This window comes from Oenanthe melanoleuca, chromosome 12 (genome assembly GCF_029582105.1).
Source record: "Oenanthe melanoleuca isolate GR-GAL-2019-014 chromosome 12, OMel1.0, whole genome shotgun sequence".
In the NCBI taxonomy this organism is placed as follows: Eukaryota; Metazoa; Chordata; class Aves; order Passeriformes; family Muscicapidae; genus Oenanthe; species Oenanthe melanoleuca.
This window is the reverse complement of record NC_079346.1, coordinates 17103783-17116491: the sequence shown is the minus strand read 5'-3', so window position 1 is coordinate 17116491 and position 12709 is coordinate 17103783. Positions and strand designations below refer to the sequence as shown.

At 43.1% G+C, this 12709-nt stretch overlaps 1 protein-coding gene across 22 annotated transcripts in view; it reads right to left on the bottom strand.

Annotated features, from left to right (window-relative positions):
* Nucleotides 1-12709, bottom strand: part of ATP2B2 (ATPase plasma membrane Ca2+ transporting 2) — a 375734-nt gene that overhangs the window by 108794 nt on the left and 254231 nt on the right. For all 22 annotated transcript variants that reach the window (XM_056501190.1, XM_056501182.1, XM_056501187.1 and 19 more), the window contains one exon: nucleotides 338-535. In XM_056501190.1, the coding sequence (XP_056357165.1) occupies nucleotides 338-535 (198 nt within the window). The remainder of the gene's footprint in view (nucleotides 1-337; nucleotides 536-12709) is intronic.

Below are 12709 nucleotides of genomic sequence, written 5' to 3'. Positions count from 1 at the left end.
TACATAAGCAATTCCATCTTTCCCATCCGTGCTACGTGATAAACAACCCCAAGGGATGAATCAAACACACCCCAAGTGCAGGCTCAAAGGTGAAAACTCTGTCAAAACCCCTCCACTTTCACAAGGGCGTTGTGATTTCCCTTTAACTCACGTCATGAGGTTCAGGATTTGCATAAGGAGACGTCAAGATGAAAAGAGGAATATGTCAGGAGCAGATGTAATGGGATCAGGAACAAAGCAGGTGGAAATTTCCTGCTAGTGACCTTCTGGAGGGTGGTATGGAACTGATTTGAGATTTAGGACATGCTTTGCTTAAACTGAGATGAAAAGATTTTACCTTCATTCCCTTCTCCAGGTGGCTGATAAAACGAAAGCCCCAGAGATATGATGGCTGCAATTTCCAAGATTATAAGAGTCACATCCTGCAAGGCTTCCCAAACTAGCTGTATGAATGTTTTTGGCTTCTTTGGAGGTATAAAATTTTTTCCAAAAATAAGCTTTCTTTTTTCTAGGTCTGCAGCAGTGCCAGCTAATCCTGTAAAGAAAAACAAAATAAAATAAAATCAGGTGAAATTGCCACGAAATAGAAAATGCATTCCTATAAATCACTTCTCCAAGAAAAATTCCAAGCTGTAGCACCTATGGCACATTAACAAACATAAATATTACACTTAAACTGTGGTTTTGAAAGAGGATTTGTCCTGATGCTCTGAACAGAATTCTCATGAGCTCCATTTAGCACTAATTCTTACCAGGTTTAGTCATTAAAAGTCTTTGAATTCAGAGTTTTATATTAATAAGACCTATGTATGTACATATATACAAGCATTGACTTCTTAAAATAGATCCTGAAGCACAAATAAATTATTTCTGGGATGAAGCTGGAACAGCTGATGGAAGCTTTTGGTAATACCTGTAGCAGATCACACAAATCTTTGTTCTGAATGCACAGGATAAATCAATAAAGCCTCTCTTGTGCTACTTCAAAGCAACCTCTGGCTGCAAATGGACTTCAGCACATCCCTGGAATGAGCTGCATCACATTTTTGTCACGGGAAAAAGGCAAAGTGGCAAGTTAAATATGCACAGAAAGGCAAAAGGAAACATGTATTTTACATGATGCTTCAATTCCAGAGCATTTCAGTTTAAGGGCACAGGATAGCAATGGGTGGTTGTGCTGAACAATCCACTGGGGAGCTTTTTTACCCTCCTTTTTAATTATATTGAAGGATGCAGGTTTGGTGTCTTTCCAGAAAAACAAAACAGAACAACAAAACAAAACAAAACAAAAAACAACCAAACAAAAAAAAAAAAAAAAAAAAAAAAAAAAAAAAAAAAAAAAAAAAAAAACTTCAAAACTTTAGGTTTTGAATGTGACCAGCAACATAAAGTTATTTATGAGAGAAGGAGACTCAGGGTGACCTGATCACTCTGTACAGCTCCCTGAAAGGTGGCTGTGCTCAGGGGGGTTGGTCTCTTTCTCCAGGCAGGACTGACAGAACCAGAGGACACAGCCTCATCTGTGCCAAGGGAAATACAGTTGGATATTAGGAAAAAGTTTATTACTGAAAGGGTGATAAAGTATTGGAATAGTCTGCCTGGGGAGGGGATGGAGTCATCATCTCTGGATGTGTTCAAAAAAAGACTGGATGTAGCACTTGGTGCTGTGGTGTCCAGTTCAGGTGTTGGGCTGTGTTGGACTCTGTTATTTATAATTTTTTATAAATTTAAATTTATTTATATTTATTTATTATTATTTAGCCATCCTTGCATGACCCCAGGAAAACACCAGAGCTGACCTTGGAGGAACAGAACAGCACCTGTGAGGCAGGAAACACCAACCCCACACCATGAGGATTCCTGGGCTTGGGGGGTCCAGGGCAAATCTCTGCCTCCCCCAAAGCATGAGGGACACTCAGTGCTGGAGTCAGTGAGTTTTCTGAGTTTTTCAGGGAGAAATCAGAGTGCAGAGATTGAATTAAAGCCTGTGGATGGATTGAAGTATATTAAGCCACTCACACATAAGGCAGAGGTGTAAGTTCAAGTTTTAGGATAAGTAAGTCAGTAAGTTTTAGTATGAGCTCTAATGCTTTTAGTAAGTGAAAGGTTTAAATGCCAAAGTAAAAGTTCTAGTGAAGGTTGAAAAACATGCTGATGTTTTCAGTGGAGCTATATATAATAGAGCTATACTAATAATATTATTACATTTTTTAGATAGAACAAGATAGGTTATTTGCATAGTCTATATGCAACCTGGTGTCTAAGAAACTAAAATTCTAATAGGTTAAGGAGTGCTGGTCCAAGTTTGTGTCTCAGCTTGCTAAGAAGATTCTGTACATGAGTATGTGTTAGGAAGAGTTAGTGCTTTTTGCTTTTTGCTTTTTGCTTTTTGCCATTTCTTCTGCTTTGTGCTTCCTGCTTTTCCTGCCATTGCTTTTCTGCTTGCCTTTTAAGACTGACGTGCTTTGTAATAACTAACTATTAAAATAACCCAACAAAATTATTGCCCAGAGGTCAGTAACCCCCAACACCATTTGGTGGAGTGAGCAGCAGGGAGGGAATGCTGAGATCCCCAGCTGTGGCTCCTGCAGCTCCTGGATCAGCCATCCCCACTGCACATCCTGACTCACCTTTCCCTGCAGGTGTCCCCTTACAGCTGCTGGGCAGCCTCTGCCTCTTGGTTAACTCATCAAAGTTTCATTTCCCCTTCAGCTGCTGGGAAACACGAGCCCCTCATTAATTACCTCGGGTAATTTGCAGGGCCCCGTGCTCAGTGGCACTGGGACAGATGGGTTCCAGCCAGCAGGAAGTGCCTGCAGCATCCTCCGGCTCCTCTGACACCTCCCCAGGCAGGGAAGATCCTTTTTCACAGGAATTGCTGCCTTTTTGTGACCCCCAAGAAGTTTGGGCAGCACAGGTGAGGGATCAGCCTCCAGCACAGAGCACTCTGAGCAGCACCAGGGGGCTGCCAAAAGGAAGGATTTACACCAAAAATCAGAGAATCACAGGATCATCAGGGCTGGAAAAAACCTCTGAGACCTTAGAGAGATCTTAGACCTCTAAGAATCCAACTTTTAACCCAAGTTTCTACATTCCCAGGCACCACCACATCTGCATGTTTTTGAATGCTGCCAGGGATGGTGACTCCATCACTCCCCTGGGAGCCTCTTCCAGCTCTTGACAAGCCTTCCATGGAGAAATTTTTCCTAATATTCAAATCTAATTCTCCCCTGGAACACCTCAAGGCCATTTCCTGGGAGCAGAGCCAGACCCCCCAGCTGTCCCCTCCTGTCAGGGAGTTGTGCAGAGCCAGAAATTCCCCCTGAGCCTCCTTTTCTCCAGCTGAGCCCCTTCCCCAGCTCCTCCTCATGGGATTTTTACCAAAGGCACCCACAATTTGCATCATGCCCCAAAACTCAACCTCATACATGAAGGGGAAATTCCCTGGGCACCTCTGATAGGGATTTGGGGCGGAAATTTTTATCTGGTGCAGCTCCAGGCAGCAGCACGAAAATGTGGAAGGAGAAACTGAAAGAATGGAAGGAGCCATGTGAGCAGTGCCTGTTTTCCAAGGCAGAACACTTGTGCTCAGCTGGGACTGGAGCTCTCCAGCAGGAGAAGCTGCAGGGATTCTCAATAATCCCAAGCACATTTACAGGGATGTGCTCATTGCTGAGTCTGGAGTGATGCCCTGGACCTCACTGCCAGCAGGGCACACAGAGCACAGCTCCAGTCCCATGTTTATGATTTGTGTGAAATGCACCTGAGGAGCCTCCAAAGGCAAGGAGAGGCTGGAACTCCAAGAGCTGCTTTTTCTCTAAGATAAAATCTGTCCACTTAGACAACATGAAGCTGAGGAGCAGTCTAAAGCACCCATGGTCATCCTAATTTTCCTGATGGAAATGCTGGAATTCAGACTTCAGTCATTCAGACTCTTCCATTTTTTTTAATATCCTTTCCCTTAAGAACCACAAACAAGGGTAAATTATGCAGATGATTTTATTATTTCCTCTAAGTCTTGGTGAAATTACTCACCCACTCAGTCTCATCTAAAAAACTGAGTATATTCATCTTCAACAATGAGATTTATTTCCTGGTAAATCATTTAGAAATCCTAGAAAATGACATCCAGTGTCCAGCTCAAAGTAAAAGGTTTCCCTTCTCCTGTGACCCAGCCATCACTCAGAATCCTGCACAGGAAAATTTTGGGGCTGCTTTTTTTTTGAATTTTATTGTTCTATTCCTCCCCCGGGCCCTGTGACAGCAAGGAAAGAGCAGATGAAGGTAATTTAAAACATCATTTCTGTGTGAGGAAATAAAACATCCAAGGATGTGGAGAAGAACCAATGGGGAATAAAAAGCATGAATGGAAATAGGAGCTCAGCAGGACTGCAGATTTCACATATTCCCAGCTCTTCTTCTTCTTCTTCATCCTCCCATCTTCTGTTCTGTGTGGCTGGGTTCAGGCTCATTTCTCCACACAAGTATAAATATTTTATTTAAGTGCTTTTCTAGGTCAAAGCTGTGCACTACAACTTTGCTTGACCTGAGTGTTTAGAAACAGATGTGCAGATTTGGGTTAAATTTACGTACAAATATTGCACACGGGTTCGGGAAATATTGTGAAAATTTACTGATGCTTCCAGCACTTGAGTAATTTTTTAAGGTTATATTTTCCAAAAGTTTTCACCAAAATTTGTGGGAGAATGAAAGTGACTGCAGAGAAAACATTTTCTACAGTGTCGTGCAGTATATTAAATTCATTTATGATTTAATCTGGCATTGTTGCCTCTTTGGAGGGAGAAAAAGAAAGCAGAACTGGAGAAATGCCACTTAATGAATTTTCTCTGTTCCTTATCTACATCTGCCAGTTCCTGCACACTGAATATAAAGCTATTTTTTCAATTAATGCCTGGAAAAATATATTTCTCTGACAGTCATCTCCACTGCAACCAAATGGAGCATGACAAACACAGAATGATCCTGATGCTGCAAAAATAGCAAAAGCACAGCACTACTAACACAACAATGGGGGGAAAAAAAACATAAAACTTCTAAGAGAATGTTTGAAAATGGCTCAAATTAGGAGCTGAAGAATGAAGAATTTACATTTGCATTAATTGGACAAATTGCTTATTAAATTCCTTCTGTGCTTTTTCTGATGCAGCCAGAAAAGGAGATAAAAATTTCAAATAGCAAAACCTGTAAATGATGGTATTCTAAAAATCTAATGTGAGATTTGTTCAGCACGGAGAGGAAAGGCTTCCAGGGATGGTGTGGAAATGAAGGGAGAGAGGAAAAGCAACTATTTTGGTCAGAGATCATTAAAAATTAGGTATGACACACCTGAGCTCTTCCTGTGAGAACCCAGCCCTGGGTTTTATCTCTGATGCCAAAATCCCCCTGGCCTCAAGCTCTCTTATCCCACAGCAAGCACTCCCACCATCACAGAAATTAAAGAATACAACACCCCAAAGGAGGACCTGGGCAGTTATTTCATTTTCTGTGCCTGCTTTCAGCAATTCCTGTATTTCCCATCGAGCTCCTGCCATTCCTGCTGCTCCATCCCAATTCAGGAGACCCTGCCCAGCCCATGGAGCCCTTGCAGACTCTCACATCCTCCTGAGGAACAGGAATCAGAAATATCAGCTCAGCTGCTGCTGGGGTAACAATATTTTTAGTGGGATTTGACTCTCTGCCCTTGGAAGCAGAGTTTTGCTCTGTTTTTCCCCTCTCCAGCAAGCAAGAAATAGCTCAGCTTTTTATCTTCCATTTCCTCAGCAGCAATCTAAGCAGCATCATCTCTGAGTGACTGAAAGAGCTGGGAATGTCACATTTTCAATTCAAATCAAGAGCCTGGAGCCAACAGATGCAGTTCCTGAGGTCTGCCTGGCTGGGGAAGGCAGGGGACACTCCCAGAAAACTGTGATCACTGTTCTGGTTTGGATCAAAAGCTAAGGAAGGTCTGGTTTGTCCCTAAGGTATAGTGATGTCATCAGTGTGATGTAATCCAGCACCAGCCTCCCAAAGTCAGGAATTCTTCATGAGCCTTGCTTATCTAAGGGAAACCAACACCTGGGATCCCACAAAAACACAGTTTGCATCAAAGTGACACAAGAGGATTGGTTTCCAAAGGTGGGAAACACAAAGTGAAATATTCACCCTGGAAAATATGCCTGTGTGACCTTCCAGCTTTACCAAGATTTTCCATGCAGTACATTGAAATTCTGTTCAGGTCATAATAAAATAAAGTCAGTTGAGAGAATGCTGCCCATCAATAGCAGAAAGTTTAATGAGAGCATCTTTTAATTCCAGCAAGGTGAATTGGAATTTCACTACTGAATGAACCTCAACAAATAATAATTTCCTTCTAATCTCAGGACTACAAAGCTGTCTCTAAGTGTAATGAATCTCATTACCCTTTTTCATTAATATCACTTGAACACTTTCCTTTATATAAAGGTTAAGAAATACATCCAAAAATTAAAAGCCTTTGGCATTGCAGTCATCTAGGCACGTGTCCTGTAAGATTGATGCTGCTGGGATTATTCCTGGGAGCAGAACCTTGCAGGACTCAGACCCTCCTGGTCCCAAACCCTTTGCCAGATCCAGCCAGCCAACACAGAGAAAAGAGGGCACAGAAACAGGAGATTAATTACCTCCCTCTCCACTTCCTCATTAATCATCCTCCCTCTTCACATCTGGCAGCAACAAGTGCCCTCTGAGCTCTGCCACCCCTCAGCACCCCAAATCCAACTGCCTGGCCACAAAAACCCTCCAGAAACCTTCCCTCTGGCAGGGTGAAACCTAAGCTGTCACTTCAGTCACACCAAGAATGCAAATGCCTCTCTAACTCCATGACCTTTCAAGAAATAAAGGAACTGAAGGGCTTAGCAATTGTTCTTACAGACTGATTGTCTAATGCAAATGTTGGGAACAGGTGCAGAACAACTTGCACTTCTTGCCATGAATTCCCATCTCTCCATCTGTAGAAATTCTAGAAAACTTTATTTCAATTTGGTGAGGCAGGGAAAGGCTGGGGTTCCTGCCCCAGACAGGTTGGGGGCAGCTCAGGGGGTGAACCCTCATCACCTGAGAGTGATTTACATTTACACCACAAAGGATTTGATACTGAATGCTCCATGGCATCTCTAATTCCCTCCCCCATCCAGCCATTTGGGGTTTTATTTCTTCCATCATCTTTTAATTCCTTTTTGAAGTAGAATTGCCCTGAAATGAAGCCACTGAGCAGGAACAAACAGTTTACATAAGATGAGCAATAACAGCAGCACCAGAAATGGTTTGTGATAGTGGCTGAAAACAGCCCCCAAAAAAGCCACTCATGTGAAAGACATGCCATGATTTCATAATAATCTAATGACTGGACTTATGTGCAGCACATGAGCATGACCAGGACTGGGGCAACAGATGAGACATCAAATATTAAAGGCAAGACAAGCACTCTAGCAGATGACTAATGGTTTTCTGCCCTAAACAGAGAGCAAGGAGCTTTCTGCAAAGGCTGATAAAGCATTCAGGGAGAGCTCAAGGGCTGGGATGAAAAAAGAGGAAGCAGGATTTTTTTTTTATTATTTTTTTTATAAATGTTCTGCTGCCAATGGGAGCGTGGCTGCTGAGAGGGAAGTGAATTATCCCAGCAGAAATATTCCTTCAGTTCTTACTCCATCTGAAAATCATGGAACCATCCACACATGTCTCACCTTGGTAGCCCAGGCTCCTGGAAACATTTTTGTTTTGCTCTATCATGATATATAATATCAAGTACAATAAAGCCATTAGATTCAGGGCAAGGATTGTAATAAATACTAATAATCTAGAATAAATACTAATAATTTAGAATTAAATACTAATAATCTAGAATAAGCACTAATAATCTAGAATAAATACCCATCATCCCAGCCATCACCAACTAAATAATAACATGCCAATAAAAAGTCCTTTTTGCATTAGATATGTAAATACCAGGGCAGTGGCAGCACAGATCTTCACCCAGCACTAAGAGACAATTAAAGTAAAGGTCATGGAAGGGTTTGGCAGCCAAACCAAACAATCCCAAGCCAGTGGGGTACCCCATAGCCACTGGATTCTCCAGGTTTGTTCAGCATCACAGACCCTCAGCTTCTGGATGGTGTTGGGGCTTTTAGGAAGTAACAGAGAGAAAATGAGGGAATGTAAGGTTTTGTTTCCCCCAGTCCCACTTTCCAGGTGCTCAAAGCCTTGAGAATGATTCTTCAAACATATTTTTTGGTTATTAAAACCAAGCCAGGATTTCCCTCCCACAGAAGGTAACTTTAGGATTTAAAATGGACCATACAATTTTGCACATTTTGTATTACCCTCAAAGCCCTAATTTCCTTCTGAAACACAGATGTGTAATGTGGGACCAGTTCAATGAGGTTGACTGAGAGTATGAAGGAAATAGTATCAAAAATGTGGGGCTACAGCACTGAATTATAATAACAGAATTGTTCCTATTAATGTGAAATCGTTTTCTTGCTCTTAATATTTAAATTAAATCTACATCCCTGGGTCCATCTCAAGAGACAGTTAAGAAACATTTAGTGGTTGTTCTGTAGGTCAGGCTTGGAAAGTGCCAGCACATAAATCAGGTCATGGCAAGGAGCAACCATGGAAGTTTATCAGAGGAGATCCAAAGTGATTGTTAAGAAAATAATTGTGGAATGAATGACATCATGATGCCCAAGTGGAAAGCCTTCCTTAATCAGCACATCTTCATAACCTCTTATCAGTGTTTTCACTGGATGATACAAAAAAAAAAAAATTAAAATCACCCTTTCACAAAAATTGCCAGTGGCAATTGCAGGAAAAAAAGACCCTAAAATCCATGTGTGAGTCCCTGCTCCCACAGCAGGAGTGGGAAGTGCTGCTGCCAGAGGCACTGGGCCTGTCTGTGCTGATCCAGATTCAAGGGTCCCAGAGGAATCATTTCCATCCCTGCTGGATCCCACAAACCTGGGGTTGGAGCTTTCTGTGCCATCAGGCACTGACCCTGCAGAACACTGCTTTTCACCTGAGGCCTTGGAGAAAACTTCCAAATTTGAGTGATGGAGTTAAAATCACAGGTGTGCAGTTAAATAGAAGTGTGTGCCTTCACATGGTAAAGAATTTTAAATTTAAGGTTTTTATAATACAGTAATAGGTATGGGACAAGATGGAGGATTTTGGGTGATGTCTCATCTTCCTTCTTCATGGTTTCAGGTTGTACTTTCTGGTTGGTCAGTGTCACACTGAGGGTCATGGGAATTTAGTTATTGGGTTAAAAGTATAAATAATATACTAAATAATATAGTTCATTCTCTATTGGACTGTTTAGCTTTCAGAGACCTTGTAGCAGCTGGATTCATCTCCATTTCCTCACTTCTAGCAGGTAGCTGGAAGTGCTGCTGAATGCTCTGTGCTTTTTGATAAGATTTAACAAACAACCAAGCCTGGACATGAAAAAATTCTATTCCTTCATGAGTTTTTAATCCTGGCTCTGAGTGAAGGCAGAAGAGACTCCAGACAAACCACAATAAATGGTGCAAACACCACTTTCCACAGCCCCAAGCACCCCAGGGGCCAAGGGCAGGTGGGGAGCAGGGAATGCCAGGGCTGTGCTCGGGTCCTGGCAGGGGAGAGAGAGGAGAAGGACAGTGCCACATGTCCCTGAGACAGGACACTGAGCTGGGCACTCCAGCTGCTGGGTGAGCCCACACAAACCCACAGCTGCTGCCCTGGCAGCTCTTCACAGCTGGCACAACCCCAAAAACCTCTGGTTTCTCTCTGTTGTCACAGGAGTGCCTTGGTGTCACTCAGAGCTTTGCCAGTGTCCAAAGCATTGTGTCCCAAGGCTGCTGGTGCCCCTGGAATGTCCCAGCAGCTGTGGCCAGCTGAGCAACCCCACACAGCTGATGAAAACAGCAAAGGAATGAAGGGATAAAAGGCATGACCCTGGGAAAGCATGGCTGAGGGAGGGGGACATTCTGCAGGACACAGCAGACAGAGTTTTAAATCCAGCATGAGCCTCTTTCTGAAGGTCTCCTTTTCAGGGAGGGGGAAGAATCTCTCCTGTTGTTATTTGTCACTGCAGCCACCACAGTTTCTGTGGCATCAGCAGTTCTGAGGGTCTGGAGCTCATGTTTATTTGATGAACCCTACTGGAAAGGTTAAAAGTAACTCAGCACAACAAGAGATGCTCTGACAACAGCATGGAAAAGAGGGGGCTTCTGCTGAGGCCAGGCATGTAGTTAATTCCTCACAGAGTGCTTCAATCTTTAAGATAAAACCACAGAACAGAAGAATAAATTTATATTCTGATGGGACACGTCTGTAAGGAAGCTGAAATTAAATACCAAAATCCACTTTGCCCAGGCTGCTTCCTTGGCATGGCTCTTCCCCAGCTCCCTTAGGAAAAACAACAAACAAAGCAAACTGCATTTTCCTGAGGTGTTACCTCCAAGTGCTGCTCCTTGGCAGCTCTCAGTGCCTCTGTCAGTGTCACCCCGTGCTCCTGTGAGAGCATCACTGTCACCCACGCAGGGCTGAGCAGTCCCTGAGCCAGGAGAGGGGAGCTGAAAAGGGCTGAGTGCTGGGGAAAGCACGGGCTGGGATCATGGAGCCACCTGCAAGCAGAGCTCAGCACGGCTCTCACTCCTGCAGGGACACTGCCAGCCTGGGAGCATCCAAAGGATGGAATCCCACCACTCATCACTCTCCCTGCTCCCTCTGTGACCCTGCACTCAGCATTGCCCTCCCAGCCCATCCTCTCATGGCACTGGGGGGGGTGGATCTGCTCCCAAATTCCATCCCCTGGATGAGCACCTTGGACATGCCCAGGTGAAACCCAGCTCAGCCTAAGGAACTCACCTGTCCTCACTCTGCATCTCTTCTGGGATTTCTGTCCCCTAAGAACCACTGGGGATTAACTCTTGCTGTGCAGCTCCTGCTCTGGATCCAGAGATCTCTTCCCAGGGTGAAGCAAAGCAATGAATGAAGGAAGTCAAATGGGATGGTGGCACAATACAAACAGGGAACTGCTGTGCAAGCCATGGATGGATTAAATGAGCTCTCATTGGAGACATTTTCACCTAAACTTCCCCAAGTACAAAGGGTTAATTAGTTGGGGTTAATTGGGGTGCATTAAGACAATGCAATATTTGTTTACTCAGTGAAGCTGCCAAAGGATGGTTGTTAATGAGAACCTGGTGCTCCTACTACAATACAAAATAATACTTTGTTTTCTGCTGATGTGTCCAACACAGATTTGTAAATATTTGTGCACCCTTCAGATCATCATCTGCCTCTCCTGCAGACGTAAATACAGACTGGGAGGAAGCAGAGAAGGGGAAGAGGCTGTAAAATTCCATCCATTGATGCCAACACGAGCTGTTCTGCAGTGGCCAGCCCAAAACTGAGCACAGATGCAAACTCAAAGCTGGGCACTGATAATTCAGCAAAGCAAACAAGCTCCCTCTTGCCCCATTTTCCAGATTAAATGGAGAAAGGATGCCAGCAGAGCCTCAGGACTTCCATGTCTTGTGGTAATGAGTTCATCCAGCCCACAGAAGGAGTGCAGGTGTCCCAGAGCAGGGGATTCACAGCAGTGCTTTAGCTGGGATGATGGCCCCACTGGAACCAACAGAATGTTATTCTTCCAAAGAGCTCACAGCTTTATTTAAAGCTAATAAAAACACCAGGAAAAGTGACAATGTTTTCTCCACTCCTGCTTTGTTTTTGAGTGATGGGAAAATACAAGCTGTGACCAAATCAACCCCAGGATGTACTGAGGGATGGAGAATTATTTTATTCCTGTACCCCCATGCAGCAGAACTCCACCAGGAGCACTACACCCACAGACACCTCCCAGTTTAGCACAAAAAAAAAGCCCAAAAGAATAGATTCTCTCTTCCATGAAGCACAAATTGTCAATCACCTTGATTAGCCCTCCACACAATTAACAGAATCTGGATGCACTAATCACTACTGAACTTCTCCAGGTTGTTTTCTGGGGCAAACCAAAGATTAAATTAAATTAGAAAGTCAGCCAAGGGCTCCATGGTTTTTTTCATGGCCACCAAACTGGGCCCACTTCAAGTCCTCCCAGTTCACAGTAGCAACAAAAGCAAAAGTGGGAAACACTTTTGGGGTACAAAAGATGGAGTTCCAGCAATCCAAAATACACCCTGAGAATCACTCAGCTCCAATGGAATCCCACTTGAGGTGAGAAAAGTGGGAAAGTGTCTCTGTTCAAATCTCTTATTTTGTTCACAATATCTGTGTGTTTGTGTTCTTTGCCTTAAGAATGAGCTTTTCCTCCATTTTCACTTTCTGCTCTGTGGTTTGAGAAGCTGGAAATGTTGTGTGTCCTTTGGCCAGTGCACACTGAGGATTTGAGGATTAAAGTTCTGATCAAAGCCCTGCCAGAAGCATCCTCACATTGCAAATGCTTTCATTTTTAAAATATTTATATGAAATTTATGAAATTTGTGAAATATTGTGAAATTTGTTGGATTTGTAATAGACACATCAGCAGAAAACAAAATATTGTATTTTATCATAGTAGAAGCACCAAATTCCTATTAAGAGACGTCCTTGGACAGCTTCACTGAATAAACAAATACTGCATTTTCTTAATGCTTGCCAAAGAACCCCAACAGTTATTAATTAATTAATTAACCTTCATCATACA